General features: G+C 48.7%; 1 protein-coding gene across 4 annotated transcripts in view; it reads right to left on the bottom strand.

Annotated features, from left to right (window-relative positions):
- ACTN4 (actinin alpha 4) overlaps positions 1–1,889 on the bottom strand; it is a 148,378-nt gene extending 146,489 nt beyond the window's left edge. For 2 of the 4 annotated variants that reach the window (XM_081200229.1, XM_081200228.1), the window contains exon 1: positions 1,638–1,889. In XM_081200229.1, the coding sequence (XP_081056355.1) occupies positions 1,638–1,778 (141 nt within the window). In that variant the 5' untranslated portion in view covers positions 1,779–1,889. The remainder of the gene's footprint in view (positions 1–1,637) is intronic. The other 2 variants (XM_081200226.1, XM_081200227.1) reach the window with 1 other exon arrangement.
- Between the last annotated feature and the right edge of the window lie 23,170 nt (positions 1,890–25,059).

Below are 25,059 nucleotides of genomic sequence, written 5' to 3'. Positions count from 1 at the left end.
TTTGTTTTTAAGGTTCTCCCCCCAGCCCTGCGGCAAGAGAGAGAGAGAAGGGGCCAAGGGAGCGGCACTCTGCCCATGCCCAGAGGAACCCTCGCCTCTCTTTATTTGTTTTTAAGGTTCTCCCCCCAACCCTGAGGCAAGAGAGAGAGAGAGAAGGGGCCAAGGGAGCGGCACTCTGCCCATGCCCAGAGGAACCCTCGCCTCTCTCTTTATTTGTTTTAAAGGTTCTCTCCCCAGCCCTGCGGCAAGAGAGAGAGAGAAGGGGCCAAGGGAGCGGCACTCTGCCCATGCCCAGAGGAACCCTCGCCCCTCTTTTTTATTTTTAAGGCTGTTTCTCCCCCCAGTCCTGAGTCCTAAGAGAGAGAAGGGGCCAAGGGAGCGGCACTCTGCCCATGCCCAGAGGAACCCTCGCCTCTCTTTATGTTTTTAAGGTTCTCCCCCCAGCCCTGAGGCAAGAGAGAGAGAGAGAGAAGGGGCCAAGGGAGCGGCACTCTGCCCATGCCCAGAGGAACCCTCGCCTCTCTTTATGTTTTTAAGGTTCTCCCCCCAGCCCTGAGGCAAGAGAGAGAGAGAGAGAAGGGGCCAAGGGAGCGGCACTCTGCCCATGCCCAGAGGAACCCTCGCCCCTCTCTTTATTTGTTTTTAAGGTTCTCCCCCCAGCCCTGAGGCAAGAGAGAGAGAGAAGGGGCCAAGGGAGCGGCACTCTGCCCATGCCCAGAGGAACCCTCGCCCCTCTCTTTTTCGTTTTTAAGGCTGTTTCTCCCCCCCCCAGTCCTGAGGTAGGAGAGAGAGAAGGGGCCAAGGGAGCGGCACTCTGCCCATGCCCAGAGGAACCCTCGCCCCTCTCTCTATTTGTTTTTAAGGTTCTCCCCCCAGCCCTGCGGCAAGAGAGAGAGAGAAGGGGCCAAGGGAGCGGCACTCTGCCCATGCCCAGAGGAACCCTCGCCCCTCTCTCTATTTGTTTTTAAGGTTCTCCCCCCAGCCCTGCGGCAAGAGAGAGAGAGAAGGGGCCAAGGGAGCGGCACTCTGCCCATGCCCAGAGGAACCCTCGCCTCTCTTTATTTGTTTTTAAGGTTCTCCCCCCAGCCCTGAGGCAAGAGAGAGAGAGAAGGGGCCAAGGGAGCGGCACTCTGCCCATGCCCAGAGGAACCCTCGCCCCTCTTTATGTTTTTAAGGTTCTCCCCCCAGCCCTGCGGCAAGAGAGAGAGAGAAGGGGCCAAGGGAGCGGCACTCTGCCCATGCCCAGAGGAACCCTCGCCTCTCTCTTTATTTGTTTTTAAGGTTCTCCCCCCAGCCCTGAGGCAAGAGAGAGAGAGAAGGGGCCAAGGCAGCGGCACTCTGCCCATGCCCAGAGGAACCCTCGCCCCTCTTTATGTTTTTAAGGTTCTCCCCCCAGCCCTGAGGCAAGAGAGAGAGAGAAGGGGCCAAGGGAGCGGCACTCTGCCCATGCCCAGAGGAACCCTCGCCTCTCTCTTTATTTGTTTTTAAGGTTCTCCCCCCAGCCCTGCGGCAAGAGAGAGAGAGAAGGGGCCAAGGGAGCGGCACTCTGCCCATGCCCAGAGGAACCCTCGCCCCTCTCTTTTCCCGTTTCTCCGCAGCCGAGGAGGGAAGCGGGGAGGCGCCTCCTCCGGGCTCACCTTGCGCTGCTGCTTCTCCCAGGCTGGGTCGAGCAGGAGGTCCCGGTCCCAGTCGTCCTCTTGAGCCATGTAGTCGCCGATGCCCGGCCCGTTGCCGCCGTACTGGTAAGAGGGTTGCCCGGCAGCGTGGTAATCCACCATACTATCCGCTTCGGGGCGGGGGGGGGGAGCTTCGGCGCGGAGCGAGCGGCTTCCGTGTGAGGGAGAAGGAGCGCCCAGCTCCGTGCGAGGCGGCGGCACTGACCCAACTGACGACGCGCCGGCGCCGCCGCTGCCCAGAGGAGCCGCTGCGCCTGCGCACGGCCGCCCTCTCCGACACGCCCCCTTCTAACCACGGAGCGCATGCGCATCCCCGCGAGGATTTTTTCTTTATGAAGAGGGCGGGGCGGTGGCAAACCCGCCCACAATCACAACAAAAACAAAAGCGGGACCCGCCCACTCCTTTCTTATTTAAAAGAGGGCCAACGGGAGGGCTTTTTGCGCACGCGCGTTCGGTGGCCACACCCACCCAGCCGCCCGATTGGCTCTTCTACGCTCCGCCTCTGCTCGGCCCTCGAGCTTCTGTCGCTCAGAGGAGCGGCAAGGGTTGGGTTTTTATCTCGGCGCGCATGCGCGAGTGGCCTCGGCCCCACCTTCCCGCACCTCAGGGAAATCGCGCCCAAATCAGCCTCTTACGTTCATGGGCGGTTTTATTATATCATACGTGTTCTGTATGATTAATGCTACTTTTTTTTGCCTCATTAAAAGCATTCTAGATTAAAGACGTTGATTATAAACAGATAACGTTTAATCACCACGGGGTTGTTAATATTCATGAAGTGAGCTTAATTAATATGCCATGGCGTGGGTATTAAATTAGTACCTATTAATGTTGTCCAACACAGCAACTAGATAACATGTTATCAGTAAATCTATAATATCCACACCGCATCTGCTGGAAGACCGTTGCCCACACTCAAATACCAATATAATCGAATTTTAAATGTGTTTTTCCTGCAAACAGCCACACCTTGCACAAATAATCTCAATATTGATTTATTTTCACATCCTAGTTTGGGCTCTTGAGGAGGCAGGAGGGCACAGTCTTTTCCTGCAGATAAGTTGCTTGGAGACTCGGTTTTCCTGCATCTCAGTAATGCCAATGTGCATTGAAAATACCGTATTTTTTGCACCAAAACACTCACTTTTTTCCTCCTAGAAAGTAAGGGAAAATGTGCATGTTATGGAGGGAATGCCTACGGGTGGCATGCCTACGGATTTTCCTCCTCTAAAAACTACGTGCGTGTTATGGTCGGGTGCGTGTTATAGAGCGAAAAATACGGTAATACATGTACACAACATAAATTGAAACCGCTACGAAAACACTTTTAAGCTGTCTCCCACCCAAAGAATTCTGGGAGCTGTAGTTTATGGAAGGCGCTGAAAGTTGTTAGGAAGCCCCCTATTCCCCTCAACAAGCTACAATTCCCAGAGGTCCCTGCAAAGAGGGACTGATGGTTAAACTGCTCTGGGAATTATAGTTCTGTGAAGGGGAATGAGGGGTCTCCTAACAGCCCTCAGCACCCTTAATGAACTACATCTCCCATCATTCTTTGGGGAAGCCATGGCTGTTTAAAGCGTTATCATAGCGCTTTAAATGTATGGTGTGGATGATGGCCTCAGAAGGAAACATAACTGGGGCAGAGCCTGTGCTTTGCATGAGGGAAGGTCTAACATTTAATCCAGCTGGATCCCCAGTTTACAAAGTTGGACTGGGGTTGAACTAGATCACCTTGGGATCCCTCCCAACTCTACAATTCTATGAAAGTGATAGGAAAGAATCTGGAGACCCCGGAAATTCACTGCCAGTGAGAATAGATACAGTGGTACCCCGCAAGACGGAAAACCCGCAAGACGAAAGGGTTTTCTGTTTTGGAGGCGCTTCGCAAGACGAATTTCCCTATGGGCTTGCTTCGCAAGACGAAAGCCCATAGGGAAATCTCCGGGGACCTGTTTTAAATTGCTGGCGGTCGGGAGCAAAGACTTTCGCCCACAGCCGGCCTTCAGAAGAGGTCCTGGACCTCTTCTGAAGGCCGGCAGGGGGCAAAAGTCTTTGCTCCCCCCCGCCTGCCTTCCCGGGACAGCAGAGACTTCTCTGCTGTCCCGGGCGATCTTAAAATGCTGGCGGGCGGGAGCGAAGCGTTCGCTGCCGACCCCCAGCATTTTAAAATCTCCCCGGGACAGCGGAGGCTTCGCTCCCGCCCGCCAGCATTTTAAAATCGCCCCGGGACAGCAGGGGCTTTTAAAATGCTGGCGGTCGGCAGCAAAGCCCTCCTGTCCCCGGAGCTTGCGGGGCGGGAGGTGGGAAGAAGGGCTTTTCTTCCCACCGCCAGCCTTCAGAACAGCCTTCTGAAGGCTGGCGGTGGGAAGAAAAGCCCTTGTCCCCCCCCCAGCCTTCAGAAGAGGTCGGGGGACAGACTGTCCCTGGACCTGGTCTGAAGGCGGTTTCCCTAGGAACGCATTAATTGATTTTCAATGCATTCCTATGGGAAACCGTGCTTCGCAAGACGAAAAACTCGCAAGAAGAAAAAACTTGCGGAACGAATTAATTTCGTCTTGCGAGGCACCACTGTAGATAGATAGATAGAGAATAGTCATGGAGCCTTGGGGCCTAATGTGGCCCCCATATCTCTTTATGTGGCCCTTGGAACTCCTCCTAAAGGACCTCTTTGCACCCCAGGTGTTTTTTGCCTGGCTGGAATGTGCCCTTGAACCCTGATCATGCCTCCTGCTTGTCTGTATGTAGAAAAGACAGGGGCATGTGAGCATTTACAGAAACTAGCCTACAACATAGCTGTCAACTGTCTCTTATTTGGCAAGAAAGCCCCTTATCCCAGCGCCGTGTCCCGCTGCTGTCCCTTATTGATGATGTCCCTTAAATTTCCCGGGTTTCAAAGGAAGCAGCTCCTCTCCTTCCCTCCCTGCCGGCCAGGGAGGAGGGAGGCTCCAACTGTGTTGCTTGGCTGCATTTCTCACCCAATAAGGAGTCTAAGAACGACTGGGGGGTGGAGCTTGCATCCCTTGTGCCAATCAAATCGGCCGCGTTGCCTGGGGACTTTGCTCAGCGCTTCCCAGCGGAGAGGTGACGGTGGTTTTCCTTGCTGCATCCCCTTTGCCGGGTTGCTGCGCTGTGGGAACCACCGCTTGAGGCTTCGTTTGGCTACTGGCTGGGCTTTCTGCCTTTGGCTTGGAGGGGCTCAGAAGTTGAACATACCCGTGCTTTGAAAATCCCTTATTTTGGCTGCTGAGCCCTTATTTCCGAGGCTGCTGGTCCCTTATTTTCAAATCTGTAAGTTGACAGCTACGGCCTACATTTATGTGTGTTGCTCTGCCCACTTTTGACACTACCCAGCCAATGGGAATGTGGTTCCCTGAAGGTTCCCTAGAAGGAAATGCAGCCCCCAGTCGGGAAAAGGTTCGCCACGCAAGACAATGCTGAGTTAGACAGTCTGATTTGATAGAAAGGTGCTTCCTTTGTCCGATACGCAGGACCTGCATTACTTGAAATAAAAAGGCCACTTGAAGGCAAACCCTTTTTGCATCAATGCCGTTCTTGTCTCCAACAACCCGAGTAGATCCTGTGGTCCTGGGTTTGGAAAGAGAAATTAGCTGCCCTTTGCACAAGAAAAGTCTCTCGTCCCAACTAGTTCTAGGCAGCAGCAGAAGAAGAAGCAACAGGTCACCAGCAGAAAAAAGCAGATTTTTTTTAACCACAGGTTCCCTAAACTGTAACCTCACTATCTGTGTCTATGGTAGGTTCCCTAAACTGTAACCTCAGTTTTGCACCACGAAAGGATGTGGTCGAATCCTCTATCCACCAGCATGACTGATCATGACAACCCAGGATGAGAGCCATGGACAGCTTTTTATTCTGACACTGCTCTTCTACCTATATTATTATAAATATTCTATTAAAAAAAATTCATTTATAAAAAGATGGGGGGGAGGAAGACAAGAGTGAGTGAGAATGGAGGGAAAAAGTACTGTTACATTAAAGGTAAAGGGACCCCTGACCGTTAGGTCCAGTTGCTGATGACTCTGGGGTTGCAGCACTTATCTTGCTTTATTGCCCGAGGGAGCCGGCGTACAGCTTCCGGGTCATGTGGCCAGCATGACTAAGCCGGTACCTATTTATCTACCTGCACTTTGACGTGCTTTTGAAGTACTAGGTTGGCAGGAGCAGGGACCGAGCAACGGGAGCTCACCCCATTGCGGTGATTCGAACCGCCGACCTTATGATCAGCAAGCCCTAGGCTCTGTGGTTTAGAACACAGCACCACCCACTTCCCTCCACTGTTACATTACCATACATTAATATACAGCGGTACCTTGGTTCTCGAACTTAATCTGTTCCAGGAGTCCGTTCGACTCTGAAAACGGTTTGAAAACCAAGGCGCAGCTTCCAATTGGCTGCACTCAAGTGGAAGCCATTTTGCTTTATTTCATCGGCACTGAATCCTTCAACATTCAGCTTCATCGGTTTTATGAGAGAGGGCAAAAAAGAAAATACACACAAAGCATTTCTCTGCCTGCTTTCTGGAAAAGCCAACTAGCTTTATCCAGCGAACGTTTGCACATGTTCTGCTCTAAATATGTGCGGAAACGATTCTAAACTACCACTGACACATCCAGCAGTAAGCTGAGTGCCCCCGGGAGACATTCCAAAATAGGAAGCCGGTGCAGAAAGTCCCGCAATAGGAACCAATTAGTTCCGTCCACCTGCACAGAAGTTCAGGCCTTCAGCAGCAAATTCCTTCGCTGTGCATTCCATTTTGCGTAGTCACACAATCCCTTGGACAGACCCGCAAGGGAGCACAGGGATAGCTGCTCAGGGACCCAGGCGTCTAGCGGTCGTGATCACATCTGCAAGGAGCAGCAAGCAGCTCAGACCTGGACAAATTAAACCTGCATTAGAAACATTTGCAGCATTTCCCAGGTCAGGGGGGATTGGAGCAGCCTCATCATGAATAGGACATAATCTCAAAACACTGCCTCAGAGTAACACAGATTGTGTGCCAAAGTTAAGGTGTGTGTGTTGTGTGTAAAAGGTAAAGGTAAAGGGACCCCTGACTATTAGGTCCAGTCATGACCGACTCTGGGGTTGCGGCACTCATCTCGCTTTACTGGCCGAGGGAGCCGGCGTACAGCTTCTGGGTCATGTGGCCAGCATGACTAAGCCGCTTCTGGCGAACCAGAGCAGCGCACGGAAATGCCGTTTACCTTCCCGCTGCAGTGGTACCTATTTATCTACTTGCACTTTGACGTGCTTTCGAACTGCTAGGTTGGCAGGAGCAGGGACTGAGCAACGGGAGCTCACCCCGTCACGGGGATTCAAACCGCCGACCTTCTGATCGGCAAGCCCTAGGCTCTGTGGTTTCACCCACAGCGCCACCCACATCCCATGTTGTGTGTACAACATGCAAATATGTGTGTGCAACATGCAAATAAACCCCAGGTTGCCCAGCTTTTGCATGATGAATTCAGAAAGCTGCAGGGAGGAAGGAGCTCCACAGGGCCTCAAACTCCTTTCCCATGACAGTCTGAAATTCCTGCCCAGTCCCTCGGTCCAGCCCCGGCTTTTGAAGCTCCACCAAGTGCTGTATCAACCACCACCTTGAGGACAGAAACTTGCTCTCTTTAGGGCGTGAAAGCTGAGATTATCTGGGTTCTGAGTAACCACAACTAATTCCTAATTCCAACTGGGCTGGACCAGTTCAAGTCAGACGAGGTGCTCACATCCCTGGGCATTGGCTGTGCCAGCTGGGGGTCCATGAGTCTCATTACCTTGGCTCCCCCTAGACTAGACGGAAGGGCTTCCTTATAGAAACCATTGAAATTTTAAAAAGGTCTTATATATACACTAAATGTTCATAAATTACCAAACAAACACGTACATAAATATATAAACCACAGGAAAACAGCCATGAAGCCATTTTGGCTCCCAAACTGACCAAATGTTTTCTCTGCAAAGTCAAAGGAAAATGGAAAAGCCTCCCCATTGTCTTTTCCTTCACAAATCCTGTCTTAAGGGTATGTCTGTGTACGAACAGGGTGAGCCTGTGACCTGGCTCAGGAACTAAGTATTTATCATTACAAAAGACTGGCCAGGCTCCCCAGGGTTTCCAATCAAGTGACCATTAACAGATAACCTTCCAGACAGGAGGTAAACAATGCACTCAGATTTCTGTTGTAGACCACCCCTTTCTGTGATGTAGGTGTGATGTGTCTGGCGGGTGGTCTTGAGCTACACCCCTTTCTGTGATGTATGTATGATGTTTCTCAGGGTGGTCTTGGACTCCAGGGCGGGCAATTTAAAATGACTAGATAAGGGCGGGCACACCTTTGTTCTGGGTTCCTCCTCCTGCATGTGAGGGGAGACCCTGTTACAACAGTTCAATAAAGATCAGGCTTACGAGCTGCTTTGCTTCTCAATATTCTCTGGCTAGCTTCTGTTATTTTCTCCGACCGATGAAGAACATGCAAAGGACTCTATAAGGGCTCTTGTGTCCCCCATAACATAATAAGGGCAGATTTCCGTTTATTGCACCAGGCTATCTAGGCAGGCCTGAGGTGAGCTCTGATGCCTCCCATAAATTATATGCTGGGTTCTGTGACCTGAATGATTTTTCAAGTCTTGGGGGCATTTGGGTGGGGAGCTGCCTCTCTGCCTGGTCCCTGTTTGAAGATCTACTGAAGATGAGATGTTGGCATCTTAATGGTCTGGTTTAGTCCGGTCCCAATCCTGTGTGGACAGAGCATCATCTTTGTTTGGGTGGCTGTTTTTGATCTCCTGCATTCCACAGTGCCGTTCCCCTGAACTTCATCGCTCTCTGGGTAACACCCACCCATTCTGTCTGCTGACTGATCAACCCAGGAGCCTCCCTTTTCAAAGAGAGGTTAAGATGGTACAAAATGCCAACCCAGTGACACACCATTGTAGGTAGCAACCCCCAGTCCTTTGTTTCGTTTACGTTACCCGCCTTCATTCCATCATTCCGCCCCAAGTAGCGTCAAAGGCAAGAGACGACACAACCGGGTTGTTTCAACCTGAGACAATACAGCACAGGTCATCCCGTTCGGAGTTTCGCCTTCGTGACGGATGCGAGAGGTGAGCAGCAGATGAAGGAAGAGAGTTAGGCCACAGCTTGCCTGATGTGAGCAACCACTCTGGCCAACCCTTCATCCTCCCTCCCTTTGGATGGGTGTTGAGCGTTTAGGAATTGGGATCCCACGAAACTCAGAATCGGGGCCAACTCCCTGTTTCTTGAAGATGCCGATTTAGGAGTAAAGCCTTGCCTTCTGCCCTGCTCACAGGTGCTTCTAATGTTGTTGTTGTTTAGTCATTTAGTCGTGTCCGACTCTTCGTGACTCCATGGACCAGAGCACACCAGGCACTCCTGTCTTCCACTGCCTCCCGCAATTTGGTCAAACTCATGCTGGTAGCTTCGAGAACACTGTCCAACCATCTCGTCCTCTGTCGTCCCCTTCTCCTTGTGCCCTCCATCTTTCCCAACATCAGGGTCTTTTCCAGGGAGTCTTCCCTTCTCATGAGGTGGCCAAACTGTTGGAGCCTCAGCTTCAGGATCTGTCCTTCCAGTGAGCACTCAGGGCTGATTTCCTTCAGAATGGAAAGGTTTGATCTTCTTGCAGTCCATGAGACTCTCAAGAGTCTCCTCCAGCACCAGAATTCAAAAGCATCCATTCTTCGGCGATCAGCCTTCTTGATGGTCCAGCTCTCACTTCCATACATCACTACTGGGAAAACCATAGCTTTAACTATACAGGCCTTTGTTGGCAAGGTGATGTCTCTGCTTTTTAAGATGCTGTCTAGGTTTATCATCGCTTTTCTCCCTTTTCTTGGGAGAAAAGCAAACAACATACCTGCCAACATTTCTCCAATGAAAATATGGATGTCCTGTTCCATAATAATAATAATAATTTCATTGTTTATACTCCGCCCATCTGACTGGGTTGCCTGAGCTGCTCTGGGCAGCTTCCAATAGATATAAAAACATAATAAAACATTAAAGAAAACTTACCTATACAGAGCTGCCTTCAGGTGTCATCTGAAGGTTGTATTGTTACCTATCTCCTTGCCTTCGAGGCCGCATAACTCCAACATTTCTCCAATGAAAATAGAGACGTCCTAAGGAAAAGCGGGACATTCCGGGATCAAATCAGAAACCAGGACGGCTTCTGTAAATCTGGGACTATCCCTGGAAAATAGGGACTTGGAGGGTCTGCAACAGGAATGGGTTTTCAAAATAATAATAAAATAAACCTAAGTGACCTGCACTCTAGAGTATAATCCTCTTATCAGCCTCAGGGGCCACTAAGATGTGGAAAGGGCAAGCATATCAGTATTTCTCAAACTTGGGTCGCCAGCTGTTTTTGGACTACAACTCCCATCATCCCTGACCACTGGTCCTGCTAGCTAGGGATGATGGGAGTTGTAGTCCAAAAAACAGCTGGCAACCCAAGTTTGAGAAACGCTGGAAGCTAGAGCATTCGAAAGCCACTGCTCCAACCACTCAACCTCACTTCTGTAGAAGCTGGTTCCTGCTCCCAGTGGGAGAAATAAAAAGTCTGAGAACCCCCTGCATTGATCGATGGAGAAATCCCAGCCAACATCTAAACACACACACAAAAACACACACACACAAACACACACACATCTCTGGAATGTTCAGCATCTTGGCGGACAGGAAAGGCGAGGGCTTGACCCTGGCTGGACCACTAAGTGGAAAACAAAACGGGGAGGGAGGGGGAGAAGAATAGCCAAGAAAAAATGTTGGAATTGCAAACAGCAAGGATTTGCCGCTGGGGGCGGGGAGGGAGAGAACCCACAGCCAAGTTTGGAACAGCCCGAAATGTGTTCATCTGGTCTGCAGCCAAATCCCCAGTCCCTCCTGGAGAATCTCCACATCTGGAGACGGCCTTTATATGGCCGCCTAATGGAAGCCGCCTTCCCCCTTTTTGCAAACTGCAGAAATCGCAGCCGCGCAGCCAGGCCAGACAGTCTTGGCCTGCGTAAAACAGGCTGTGGGGTTGGGGAAACAGCTACGAGTGATCTGCAGCCATCTGGCTGTCGGCAGCGAGAGCCTTTTCAGACAGGCTGCGCTCACACAGATCCAGGTGAGACCACCTGAGCTTTGAGTGCAATGGCCTCCAAACCGAGCGCTAGATCCTGTGTGCAAGGGGATCCCACGAGGTAGCCTAGTGGGTCTGTCCCCTGTCTTTTTACCCCATCAACGCTTGCAGTCCTCAACGCTGGAATTTATTTATTTTTTGCACCCCAAAGGTAAAGGTAAAGGGACCCCTGAAAGTTAAGTTCAGTCGCAAACGACTCTGGGGTTGTGGCGCTCATCTCGCTTTTCAGGCCGAGGGAGCTGGCGTTTGTCCGCAGACAGTTTTTCCAGGTCATGTGGCCAGCCTGACTAAGCCGCTTCTGGCGAAACCAGAACAGCGCACGGAAGCGCTGTTTACCTTCCCGCCAAAGTGGTACCTATTTATCTACTTGCACTTGGCGTGCTTTTGAACTGCTAGGTGGGCAGGAGATGGGACCGAGCAACGGGAGCTCACCCCGTCATGGGCATTCAAACCGCCAACCTTCCAATCGGCAAGCCCTAGGCTCAAACCCTGGGCTTACCCGTCTTCCCCCCAACATTTCATTCAGGTTAGCACTGCCAGATCCATTCTCTAGTACAGTGGATGCTCGGGTTGTGAACGTGATCCGTGAGGGAAGCACGTTTGCAACCCACAATGTCCGCAACCTGCAGCACCGCCTCTGCGCATGCGCGGGTTGCGATTCGGCACTTCTGCACATAGCGCATTTTAGCGCTTCTGCGCATGCGCCGAAACCCAGAAGTACTTCCGGTACTTCCAGGTTTGGCGCAAACCGGAATCACGCAAACCGAAGCATCTGTAACCCGAGGTATGACTGTACCCCTTTATCAGGAGTAATCCACCCCAAAAAAAGTTCTAAAGAAAGAATGACGACAATAGTGTCAGATACAAAGAGGCTTGCAGCAAGCATAGAGAAATCCGCAGTCTGTGTCTCCCAACAACCACATTACTGAAATATCAATAGCAGGAACCAGAGACGGAAGGCGACAACTTGTTTCATGCCAGATGACTTTCCGTGGGGTGAAGATGGCCTGGGCAGTTTCTGGGCCACACTCATAAAACCGGCATGGGCGATTCTCAGCAAGTCTTGCCTGGGGAGGTGGAGAAGGGAGGGGGCCTTCATTTTTTCTCCCACGTCAACTCAGGTAGAGTCAGCTTACAAGGAACAGAGAGGTCTTTCTTCCCTATTCCTGGAGGGATTCCTGAAGTTTTGGGCCCAGTTCCCAGTAGCGCGGCCGGCCAGAGAGAAGCTTTATTCGGTCGAGTTCCCAGACGGGAATCAAGACAGATTACAAAATGCAATTGACTTTGGTTTTTTTAAAACAAAATGTTTAAGGGTGTGTGTGTGTGTGTGTGTGTGTGTGTGTTAATTTACAGCTATTACGTTCAGAAAAAGACCTTCCTCCTAGGAATAATGTCAGCGGAAATCAGAAAAGATATAAGACCATTGTTTATGTATGGAATGTAACAAACAAAAATCTGTCCTTATTCCCTTATGGGGAACACAAGAGCCCTTATAGAGTCCTTTGTAGGTTCTCCATCGGTCAGAGAAAATAACAGAGACCAACCAGAGAATATTGAGAAGCAAAGCAGCTCGTAAGCCTGATCTTTATTGAACTGTTGCAACAGGGTGCTCCCCTCACACGCAGGAAAGGAGGAGGACCCCAAACAAAGGTGTGCCCCCCCCTTAAATAGACATTTTAAATTGACTGCCCTGCAGTCCAAGATCACCCCCAGAAACATCATACATACACCACAGAAGGGATGTAGCTCAAGACCCCCCCCAGACACATCACACCTACATCACAGAAAGGGGTGGTCTACAACAGAAATCTGAGTGCATTGTTTATCTCCTGTCTGGCAGGTTACCTGTTAATGGTCACTTGATTGGATACCCTGGGGAGCCTGGCCAGTCTTTTGTAATGATAAATACTTAGTTCCTGAGCCAGGTCACAGGCTCACCCTATTCATACACAGACATACCCTTAAGACAGGATTTGGGAAGGAAAAGACAACGGGGAGGCTTTTCCATTTTCCTTCGACCTTGCAGAGAAATATTTGAGATCAATTTGGGAGAGACAAAATGGTTTCAGGACTTTTTCTGTGGAGTTTCAGACATGTGGTTTATATATGCAGTTATGAACAATATATATATGGTTAATATATATATATATATATATATATATATATATGCTTTCGTAGATTTTCACGGGTACAGGAATGTAGGTTTTGGTGTCTTCGGGTGTCTTCCCGTGTAAGAGTTGGGGTGTCTAGGCGACGTTTCGACGAGGTCTCACTCGTCATCTTCAGGCTGGTGCTTTCGGCTTCTTGTTACTAGAACAGAGCAGGATCTCAGTGTTTGAGTTCCTATAAATACTGTTGAGGGGGTGTGGTGTATAGCCTCCAACGTTCTGGGCAGAGAGGAAGTTCCTAGGTTAATGTGCCTTTTCTTCTTTTGTTCATTAATTACTTGAGGGATATCTTGAGTGATTACTTGAGTGATATTCTGAGAACCACTTAGGAGGGTCATTAGGTGTGGATTAGTTGCTAAAGCTTTCGTGTCTTGACCTCTTGACCTTGTAAAGAGTTTTTCTGAGAAGATGGCTGTACTGCACTTAGTTGTGCTCTGGCTTGGCTTCGTGTATAGGGGCGAGCTGTGGTTTTGTGCCCTGTGCCAGCCAGATCTGTGTAGGGATTGCAGGGGGGTGCAGCATCCGGAGGTGCCACTATGGTTTGGCTACTGGATGGTGTCTGTAATTTATCTGTGGAGAGGGTCTGGGTTTGGGTCTGGTGTGGTTGATTGGAGATGGCGTTCTGTGTGCCTCTGGTTCTGGTGTCGGTTTTTGTGGGGAGGGCTAATTTCCAGATGTCTGGCAGGCGGGACGTGTCGTCACGCTTGTTCATGTTGTGAGGGTGTTTCTCTATCTCGATGGCTTCCATGATTATTCTCTTGTGGTGATGTTCCATGTTAAAGAGCAATTTGGAATCTGCAAAATTAATTTCGTGTCCTGTTTCTTTCATGTGTTGGTAAAGAGAGGAAGTTTTTTCTTCTTTTTTGACGGCATTCTTGTGTTCTGCGATACGTGCATTTATTCGTCTGTTTGTTTGTCCAATGTACGTGGCTGGGCAGACTTTGCAGGGTATTTCATAGACCCCTTGGTTTTCTAACTGGATTTTATCTTTTGGGTTTCTGAGGATATTGGCTATTTTTTGGTTGGTGCAAAAGGCTGTTTTGATATTGTGTTTATGGAGGATTTTGCTAATTTTATCTGTAGTGCCCTTGATATAAGGAAGGAGGGCCATGCCATTGTTTTCTTCTGTGTCTTGGTTTTTGGGGGGTGTTTCTTTTTGGATTAGCTTCGTAACCCTGTTTTGCTGGTATCCGTTGGCGATTAACACATTTGAGAGATTCTGTAACTCAGTTGTCAAGTGGTCTTTGTCAGCCAGGCGTTTGGTTCTGGAGATGAGAGTCTTGGCTACAGAGTTTATTTGTGCAGGGTGGTGGTGTGATTGTGCATGTAAGTAGCGGTTGGTGTGTGTTTTTTTCCGGTAGATAGTGTGTCCTAGGGAGCCATCAGGTTTTTTGTAGATTAGGACGTCAAGGAAGGGAAGTTGGTTGTTGGCTTCTATTTCCATAGTGAATTGTATTTTGGGGTGTAGGCTGTTGAGATGTGTGAGGAAGCTATCTAGTTTTTCCTTCCCGTGTGGCCAAATTACAAAGGTGTCGTCAACATATCTGAGCCAAAGTTTGGGTTTGTGTTCTGACTTGTCTAAAGCATTGGTTTCAAAGTGTTCCATGTACAGATTTGCGATGACCGGTGAGAGGGGTGATCCCATAGGTGCTCCTTCTATCTGTTTGTATCTTTGTCCATTGTGGATGAAGTACGTGTTGGTTAGGCAGTGGTTGGTCAGGTCCAGGATGTATTCGGGGGGATTGTATTTGTTTTGAATGGCTGTCAAGGCTTCATTAATGGGCACTTGTGTGAAGAGAGATACAACATCGAAGCTCACAAGTAGGTCATCGGGATGTAGGTTTTGCTTCTTTATTGTTTCTATGAACTGGAAGGAGTTTGTAACGTGTGAAGCGATAGATTCTGCATAGGGCTGAAGTTGCTTAGCGAGAAATTTAGCGAGATTTTGTAGAGGTGAGCCTATGGAGCTGACTATTGGTCTGAGTGGTGTTCCTTCTTTGTGTATCTTGGGGAGACCGTAGAGTTTGGGGCATCTGGATGATTTTTCTCTGGGGATGATTCTTAGCTGGATTTCTTCACTGATAGGAGAGGCTTTTATTTTGGATTTGGTGGTTTTTTCCAGATAGGTGGTGGGATCTGTTTTTATAGGTTGGTAGGTAGGGTCTTGGAGTAGATTTGATAGTTTTGCTTGGTAGTCCGATGTGTTCATCACAACAGTGGCATTACCTTTGTCTGCTGGGAGAATGATTATGTTGTTGTCTTTCCTCAGGTTGGTGAGTGCTTTCTGTTCTTCTTTGTGTAAATTGCTTCTGGGTGGTTTGCTGGAGCAGAGGATGTTGGTGACTTCAAGTCTGATTTTATTGGCTTCATCTGGGTTGATTTTGGTTAGGCTAGCTTCGACTCCGCATATGATGTTTTCCGTGGGGATGCGTCTCGGGGCGACTGCAAAGTTGAAACCTTTGGAGATTACTTTGGTTTCAGTTGAGGTGAGGATACTTGAGGGATATCTTGAGTAATCACTCAAGATATCCCTCAAGTAATTAATGAACAAAAGAAGAAAAGGCACATTAACCTAGGAACTTCCTCTCTGCCCAGAACGTTGGAGGCTATACACCACACCCCCTCAACAGTATTTATAGGAACTCAAACACTGAGATCCTGCTCTGTTCTAGTAACAAGAAGCCGAAAGCACCAGCCTGAAGATGACGAGTGAGACCTCGTCGAAACGTCGCCTAGACACCCCAACTCTTACACGGGAAGACACCCGAAGACACCAAAACCTACATATATATATATATATATATATATATATACACACACACACACACACACATATATAACCTTAAATGTTTTATTTCAGGAACAACAGCAGACAGAATATTAGTGGCAAGAAATTGGAGGAGAGGGAGCAGACAGGGAGGAGGAGGTGTTGGAAGTGGAAGAAGAACAGGGTTTAGTGAGCTGGGAGAGTCTGTGGCAGAGAGCAGTCTAGAATCAGAGGCAGAAGCAGAAGCTGGAGAGGAGGGGGGCCGAGAGGCCGAGATGAGGCAGGCTGGTGAGCAAGCCAGGAGGTCCTCTCCTCCTCCTGCAACCAGCTCCCTTCCCCCCGGTCTCCCAGAACCAGAAGGGGTGTGAAGAGGGTGGAGTAGAGAGAGACAAGATGACAGAGTCTCAGATTGCTTGGGAAGGAACTGGAGGAGGAGGAGCCTTAGACAACAGTGGGAAGTTGGGGACCTTCAGTCCCCACAACTGTCTCATTGGGGCAAGACCTACTGAGAAGAGTTGCTGTGTTCACTAAGCCTGAGCTGATTTCTTTCTTTGACTAAAGAGTTCACTGTGAGTTGTAGCTGACCTGTTCCCAACCTGCACCTTGACAAGCAGAGGCTTCCTTTCCCGGAATTATTTTCCTTCCGGCTGGTCATTTTATAGAGCCATCATTTAAGAATTGGCACATATGGTTCCCTTCCACCTCTTCCTTCCCTGTCCGCTTTTCCTTTCATTCTCCGTATTTTAGATTCCAAGTCTGCAGGCAGAGATTGCTTTGTTCTGATGGTACGTAAGCCACTCTGGGAGCCTTTTGGGTTGAAGACAAGGGTGCAAATGATCTAAATAAAAACAAACAGGATAAGCACCTCTGATTTCCTTCTGGGGGGAGAGGAGGGGAGAATGGAAGGAGAGAAAAAAGTTGCAGCCAGAGGTCAGGAATGACTCTGTAGTTGCAATCAGGGGGTCACTGGGTTTCACCTGCCTTCTCCCCTGTCCCTGTCCCACCCAAAATCCAGAGAAACTTTATCATGCAGCTGCTTCCAGAATAACTCCAATACGGCTTTCTGGACTTTTAGAGTGATACATAAAAAATATTGCAGATGGGGTAGACATTTTGCTAGTTGCTAATGTACCTAGCAGTGGGAAGCGGGTGGCGCTGTGGGTTAAACCACAGAGCCTAGGACTTGCCGATCAGAAGGTCGGCGGTTCGAATCCCCACCACGGGGTCAGCTCCCGTTGCTCGGTCCCTGCTCCTGCCAACCTAGCAGTTCGAAAGCACGTCAAAGTGCAAGTAGATAAATAGGTACCACTCCAGCGGGAAGGTAAACGGCGTTTCCGTGCGCTGCTGTGGTTTGCCAGAAGCGGCTTAGTCCTGCTGGCCACATGACCCGGAAGATGTATGCCGGCTCCCTCGGCCAATAAGCGCCGCAACCCCAGAGTCGGCCACGACTGGACCTAATGGTCAGGGGTCCCTTTACCTTTACCTAATGTACCTAGTAGAGGGACATGGGTGGCACTGTGGGTTAAACCACACATATTTGCATGTTGTACACACAACATGGGATGTGGGTGGCGCTGTGGGTAAAACCACAGAGCCTAGGGCTTGCCGATCAGAAGGTCGGCGGTTCGAATTCCTGCAACGGGGTGAGCTCCCGTTGCTCAGTCCCTGCTCCTGCCAACCTAGCAGTTCGAAAGCATGTCAAAGTGCAAGTAGATAAATAGGTACCGCTCCGGCGGGAAGGTAAACAGCGTTTCCATGCGCTGCTCTGGTTCGCCAGAAGCGGCTTAGTCATGCTGGCCACATGACCCGGAAGCTGTACGCCGGCTTCCTCGGCCAATAAAGCGAGATGAGCGCCGCAACCCCAGAGTCGGTCCTGACTGGACCTAATGGTCAGGGGTCCCTTTACCTTTAATGTACCTAGCAAGACTGCTATCTAGCTTGGGGGCTGCTTTTGGAGGTTGAAGTTACTGGATATTTTCAGTTTGACCTACTAGTGAACTTGAGGCTCACTTAAAATTCTGATGCAATCTTTAGCGAGCTGTTAATTTTCGGTTGTCTTCAGGGTGGTGTTCCAGTGATCTTGGACTTCATTATGTATCATTATTGTACTACATACTTGTGTTTAGACTGGGTTGCTTAAAAAATAAAATGAGAACCGCTTTTAGCACAGATGCATTTCTGGAAAATGCAGTATATAAATAAATGGAATGCAAGAGCCAGCACACTGACAGACTAGAGAAATAGCAATGCCAATTACCTACTGCACCCCGTGAGTCACACATTGGAAAAACCTGAAATAGTCAGCTGAGTGAAGACAGTTCAGGGATTCAGCCCAATTTGAGGCATCACAGACCAAAGAACCATCTAGCACAACCCCAGCAATGAAGGAATCACAACTAAAGAAACTCTGACATGATATATAACGAAATGAAAAAACTATTTAAATACACTTTCCCAAAGAAACCAGAAGCATTTTTGCTAGGGATAACAGGGGGTGAATTAAAAAAGGAAGATTGCAAACTATTCATGTACGCAACGACTGCCGCTAGAATCTTAGTGGCTCAGAAATGGAAATCCCAAGAAATCCCAACTTTAATGGAGTGGCAGACAAAAATGTGTTGAATACATGGAATTGGCGAAATGGACTTATAAGATTCGGAACCAAAAAGGAGCAAAGTTCGAAAAGGATCGGAGTAAATTTGTTGAATATATACGGCGTAACTGTAAGAATTTAAAAACTGTAGCAGGGTTAATGTAAATCTTGTGATGTGGATGGAGTGTAAATAAGAAACTGTAAGAAAAGATTTGAGACATGAAAACCGTTGAAGGGATGGAAGGAAGTCCGGGCGCAATAAGGTGCAGGGTAAATAAGAAGACATACAGATTTTTGAATGTAAGAGTATTTATTTTATTTGTTGTTGTTACAAAAAAGTAATAAAAAGTATGGGGGGGGGGGAGAATCCTTGACAGTTGGCCATCCAACCTCTGCTTGGAAACTTCCCATGAAGGAGAGTCTACCACGTTCTGAATCCGTTCCACTGTCAAACGGAACAGGGATGCGCGTGGCGCTGTGGTCTAAACCACTGAGCCTCTTGGGTTTGCTGATCGTAAGGTCGGCTGTTCGAATCCCTGCGACGGGGTGAGCTCCCGTTCCTCTGTCCCAGCTCCTGCCAACCTAGCAGTTCGAAAGTACACCAGTGCAAGTAGGTAAATAGGTACCACTGCGGCAGGAAAGTAAATAGTATTTCCGTGTGCTCTGGCTTCCGTCACGGTGTTCCTTTGAGCCAGAAGCGGTTTAGTCATGTTGGCCACGCAACCCGGAAAGCTGTCTGCAGACAAACGCCGGTTCCCTCGGCCTGAAAAGCAAAATGAGCGCTATACCCCATAGTGGCCTTTGACTGGACTTAACCGTCCAGGGGTCCTTTACCTTTACCTTATGCTTACCTTACTGTCAGAAAGATCTTCCTAATGTTTAGTCAGAATCTCCTTTCATTTAGTTTAATAATAATAATAATAATAATTTTTATTTATACCCTGCCTTCCCCTTCCAGAGCCGGGTTCAAGGCTGCTTACACCAGTAAAATTAAAATAGAAACATAATAAAGGGGTGGGGGACGAAACCCAATTTAAAATACAGGTTAAAATGCAATTTAAAATGCAGCCTCATTTTAAAAGTAGCCCATAGATCAAACCGTAAGGGGAGGGAAGACCTAAGGGTCAGACTGAGTCCAAACCAAAGGCCAGGCGGAACAGCTCTGTCTTGCAGGCCCTGCGGAAAGATGTCAAGTCCTGCAGGGCCCTGGTCTCTTGTGACAGAGCGTTCCACCAAGTCGGGGCCAGTACTGAAAAGGCCCTGGCCCTAGTTGAAACCAATCTAACCGCCTTGCAACTTGGGACCTCCAAGGTGTTGTCATTTGTGGACCTTAAGGTCCTCCGCGGGGCTGGAATATCCTTTCTTGTCATTTAAATCCATTGTTTCGGGTCCTACCCTCTGAAGCAGGAGAAAACAAGCTTGCTCCATCCTCCACAAGACACCCCTTCAGATTTTTGAAGATGGCTAACATTTCACCTTTCAGTCTCCTCTTCTCCAGGCTAAAGATGCCCAACTCCCTCAACTGTTCCTCATAAGGCTTCGATTCCAGACCCTTGATCACCTCTTCTACACACACTCGCTTGTCAGCCTCCTTCTTAAACTGTGGAGACCAGAATTGGACACAGGGCTCCAGGAGAGCTGTGATGGAAGGCAGAATAAAATTAAACTCTTACTTCCCTTATTTTCTGGACACTATACTTATGCTCATGCAGCCTAGAATTGCGTTAGGGTTTTCGTTTTTTGTTTCGCCGCTGCATCACACTGTTGACTCGTGTTAAGCTTGTGATCCTTTTAGCTGTTGCTAACATTAAACGAGTTAGGAACATTTCCAATTAAACGTGCTAGGAACATTTTTGTCTCCTGCCTACTACTCATCATGGAGCCTCATCCAGAGATTCCATGAAGCTTTCCGCCCCCCCAGAACTTCACCCTCTGAGGAAGGACTTGAAGCTGCCTAAGGGGGGCATCCCATATTTTTGGGGGGAATCGCAGCTTTACATTGAGCAGCACTTCTCTTGCAGCACTTTTTGTCATCCTGCCACTCCTTGGTGTGTGGAGTGCCCCAGGGCACGATACTCTCCCCGATGCTTTTCAACATCTTTATGCGCCCCCTCGCCCAGCTTGTCCGGAGTTTTGGGCTGGGCTGCCATCAGTATGCTGATGACACCCAACTCTATCTGTTGATGGATGGCCATCCTGACTCGGCCCCAGACACATTGATCAGATGCTTGGAAGCTGTGGCTGGATGGTTACGTGGGAGCCGGTTGAAGTTAAATCCTTCGAAGACAGAGGTCCTCTGGCTGGGACGGGACGATATGGGTTTGAGGGGGCAACTCCCATCTCTTGCGGGGGTGCAGTTAGTGCCAGCACCGTCTGTTAAGAGTTTGGGTGTAATCTTCGATACCTCCCTCTCCATGGAGGCACAGATTGCAGCTATAACAAAGAAGAAGAAGAAGAAGAAGAAGAAGAAGAAGAAGAAGAAGAAGAAGAAGAAGAGTTTGGATTTGATATCCCGCCTTTCACTCCCCTTCAGGAGTCTCAAAGCGGCTAACAATCTCCTTTCCCTTCCTCCCCCACAACCAAAACTCTGTGAGGTGAGTGGGGCTGAGAGACTTCAGAGAAGTGTGACTGGCCCAAGGTCACCCAGCAGCTGCATGTGGAGGAGCAGAGACGCGAACCTGGTTCCCCAGATTACGAGACTACCGCTCTTAACCACTACACCACACTGGCTCTCAAGGCGGCATTTTTTCATCTCCGCCAAGCTAAGCAGTTTGCTCCTTACCTCTGTCGCCCTGACCTCGCCACTGTGATCCACGCAACGGTCACCTCCAGACTGGATTATTGTAACTCGCTCTACGTGGGGCTGCCCTTGAGACTGACCCAGAAACTCCAGCGGGTGCAGAATGCCGCAGCGAGACTCCTTACGGGGTCCTTGCCGAGGGATCACATTCGCCCGGTGCTATACCAGCTGCACTGGCTCCCAGCGGAGTACAGAATCAGGTTTTGCTGGTTTTAACCTTCAAAGCCCTATACAGCCTAGGACCCTCGTACCTACAGGACCGCCTCTTCTGGTATGTCCCACGGAGGACCTTACAGTCTTCAAACAAAAACATCTTGGAGGTCCCAGGCCACAGGGAGGTTAGGCTGGCCTAAACCAGAGCCAGGGCTTTTTCGGCCATAGCCTCGATCTGGTGGAACACTCTGTCACCAGAGACTAGGGCCCTGCGGGACTTGACATCTTTCCGCAGGCCCTGCAAGACAGAGCTGTTCCACCAGGCCTTTGGTCAGGGCACAGCCTGACTCCCTCCTTTGGCAATCTTTACAAAACTTTAGTTTATGGTTGCCATCAATTTTGATTTTAATTAATTTTTATAATGGTTTTATAATGTTGCACTGTTTTAGTGTTGTTAGCCGCCCTGAGCCCGGCTTCGGCTGGGGAGGGCGGGATATAAATAAAATTTATTATTATTATTATTTTAGTTTAGAGAAAATTTAAGAGGCCGCACGATCATTTATAAAATTACGCCTGGCATGGAGACAGCAGATAGAGAAAGGTTTTTTTTCTCTCGCTCTTTCCTAACACTAGAACTCATGGGCATCCCATGAAATTGAATGCTGGAAGATTTCGGATAAAAGAAAGCCATGGAAAACTGACTTAAAATTTACAGATTGTTCCCTATTGAAGGAGAATTACATGAAGATGATGTACAGATACACAACACCAGTGCAGTTAGGGAAAATGTACAAAACTAGCTCAAATATATGTTGGAAGTGTAAGGAAAAGGAGGGGATATTTTATCATATGTGGTGGGTTTCTAAGGTAATTTAAAAAAATTGGGAAATGATTTACAACGAATTGAAGAAAATGTTCCATTTAACATTTGTTAAAAAACCCGAGGCATTTTTGTTGGGGATTGTAGGGAAAGACCTGCCAAAAAAGTTGAAAAACATCTTCATGTATGCGACAACGGCTGTGAGAGTTCTGGTTGCACAAGGATGGAAGACTGAAGAAACCCCAACTAAAGAATCATGGCAAGAAAAATTGACAGACTATGCAGAACTGGCAAAACTGACATATAAGCTATGGGACAAGGATAACTGTGACTTTAAGGATGAATGGGAACCCTTTACAAAGTATCTGAAGACGCAACAAAGCGAACTGGACTCCTTGGCAGGTTTTGAATAAACATTCACAAACCTTATATTGATAATAATCAGCTAGATCTATACAACTTTGTAACATGCAGAAAACAACATTCTTAGAGAAACCAAAGACTGGAACTGAGGAAAGTCGGGGGGTGGGTGGGTTTTGTGTGGGAGGGGGGAGGGAGGAAAAATGGGGGGGGGACAAGGATGATATGTTTTTGGATAATATGTCTTGTTATAATTCTGAATAAATAAATAAAAAGAAAGAAAGCCAGGCAGGTCAATTCTCATCTTATCTATGCACCTATTTCCCTACCAAGCCCACTTGCTTCAGTGTTTGAGAACCAGGTTAGTCCCACCTGTGCCTCCATCACCAACAATATCTCTGGCCCAGGCTGCCCCTACTCACAAGAAGTCTCTGGACCAGAGGCAGCCATGGATAGGGTCTTCAATACACTGTTGGACTCCAAAACTGAGCTAGAATGGCCAACAGTTGAGGATGATGGGACTTGGACACCAACAGCATCCGAAGACCCGACGCCGATGGCGCGTGCTGTAAACACTAAGGGAGCTGGGCATGTTTAGCCTGGAGAAGAGGAGGTTAAGGGGTGATATGATAGCCATGTTCAAATATATAAAAGGATGTCACATAGAGGAGGGAGAAAGGTTGTTTTCTGCTGCTCCAGAGAAGCGGACACGGAGCAATGGATCCAAACTACAAGAAAGAAGATTCCACCTAAACCTTAGGAAGAACTTCCTGACAGTAAGAGCTGTTTGACAGTGGAATTTGCTGCCAAGGAGTGTGGTGGAGTCTCCTACTTTGGAGGTCTTTAAGCAGAGGCTTGACAACCATATGTCAGGAGTGCTCTGATGGTGTTTCCTGCTTGGCAGGGGGTTGGACTTGATGGCCCTTGTGGTCTCTTCCAACTCTATGATTCTATGAAACACCCCTTTTCTGCTGCTCCCGTTTCCCCGTTGTTGGGTTACCTTTGCCCATGCAAAGACCACCACTTGTTCCTGTGGCCTGCGGACACTCTCATGAACTGTGCCTGCCACACGTCTGCAAGTGCTGCATGGGGCTTCTGCAACTGCAAGGCGCAAAGGCAGAAATTTGTTTCTGAGAAGTCAGGAAGCTGCAGTGCTGTTCCAAAACGAACACAAGCTTCTAGTCCTGAAGATTGCAGCACTGGATTTCGAAAGGTGTGGGCAACATCCGGCCGCTCTCCAAACAAAAGCATAAGCAGAATTTCTGAAAGGTCAGGACAGATGAAACCCACAACAGCTTTTTGCTTCCATTAGCTGCGGAAAGATCACAGCTCCCAAGGCGCCTTTCTCTATTTTGGGTTTCCAGCACCATCTGATGGCAATAATGCGAATAGCGGGTCAACAGAAGATGGAAGCAAGTTCCAGAAGATTTGACTAAGCCCCAAATGAACACACATGCACACACAAAGTTGGACTCTGACATCGCTTGGCAGGGAAGACGGGGCCACAATCCTCCATTCAGTTTGGGCAGTGATCCAAGTGAGGGGTTTTGCTCTGTATTTTCAACACCTCGAGGGAGAGAGTATTTGGCATGATGAATCAGGTCAGCTCCTGAATCAGGTATGCCCCTCCCTATGCCCATGTGCAGCAGGGCAGCTAAAATGTGTACACTTGCCAGCTTGAAGAGCTCGCCCCATCCACTCCAAGCATAGCATTAATAATAATAATAATAATAATAATAATAATAATAATAATAATAATAATAATAAATAAATTTTATTTATACCCCGCCCTCCCCAGCCAAGACCGGGCTCAGGGCGGCTAACAGCCAATAATAAAAACAAGTTGATTAAAATACAATTTAAAAGATTAAGATACAACATTAAAACAATTAGGGAGCAATCTCATCATAGGAGGAGAAAGGAAAAAGAAAAAGGGGGAGGGAATCAAACTGATTCTGAGCCAAAGGCCAGGTGGAACAACTCTGTCTTACAGGCCCTGCGGAAAGAAATCAGATCCCGCAGGGCCCTGGTCTCAAGAGATAGAGCATTCCACCAGGCCGGAGCCAGTGTTGAGAAGGCCCTGGTTGAGGCTAATCTAACTTCCTTAGGGCCCGGGACCTCTAGGGTGTTGCTATATATGGACCTTAAGGTCCTCCGTGGGGCATACCAGGAGAGGCGATCCCGTAGGTATGAGGGTCCTAGGCCGTGAAGGGCTTTAAAGGTCAAAATCAGCACCTTAAATCTGACCCTGTACTCCACCGGGAGCCAGTGCAGCTGGAAAAGCACTGGGTGAACATGCTCCCATGGCAGAGACCCTGTGAGGAGCCTCACTGCAGCATTCTGCACCCCCTGGAGTTTCTGGGACAGCTTCAAGGGCAGCCCTGCGTAGAGCGAATTACAGTAGTCAAGCCTATTAAGAACCCCGATTTATTTACTTCCACTATTTATGGTGGTGATCAGGGATGAGGAACCTTCTTTTGCCTACGCAGGGCAGATCTTCGTCAGGATCTAGCCTCATGGGCCAGGTTTGACCACCTGCCCATCATCTGACATCACCAGGACACTTTGACTT

Source organism: Podarcis bocagei, assembly GCF_964188305.1.
Source record: "Podarcis bocagei genome assembly, chromosome: 7".
Classification (NCBI taxonomy): Eukaryota; Metazoa; Chordata; class Lepidosauria; order Squamata; family Lacertidae; genus Podarcis; species Podarcis bocagei.
This window is presented reverse-complemented; position numbering and strand designations above follow the sequence as displayed.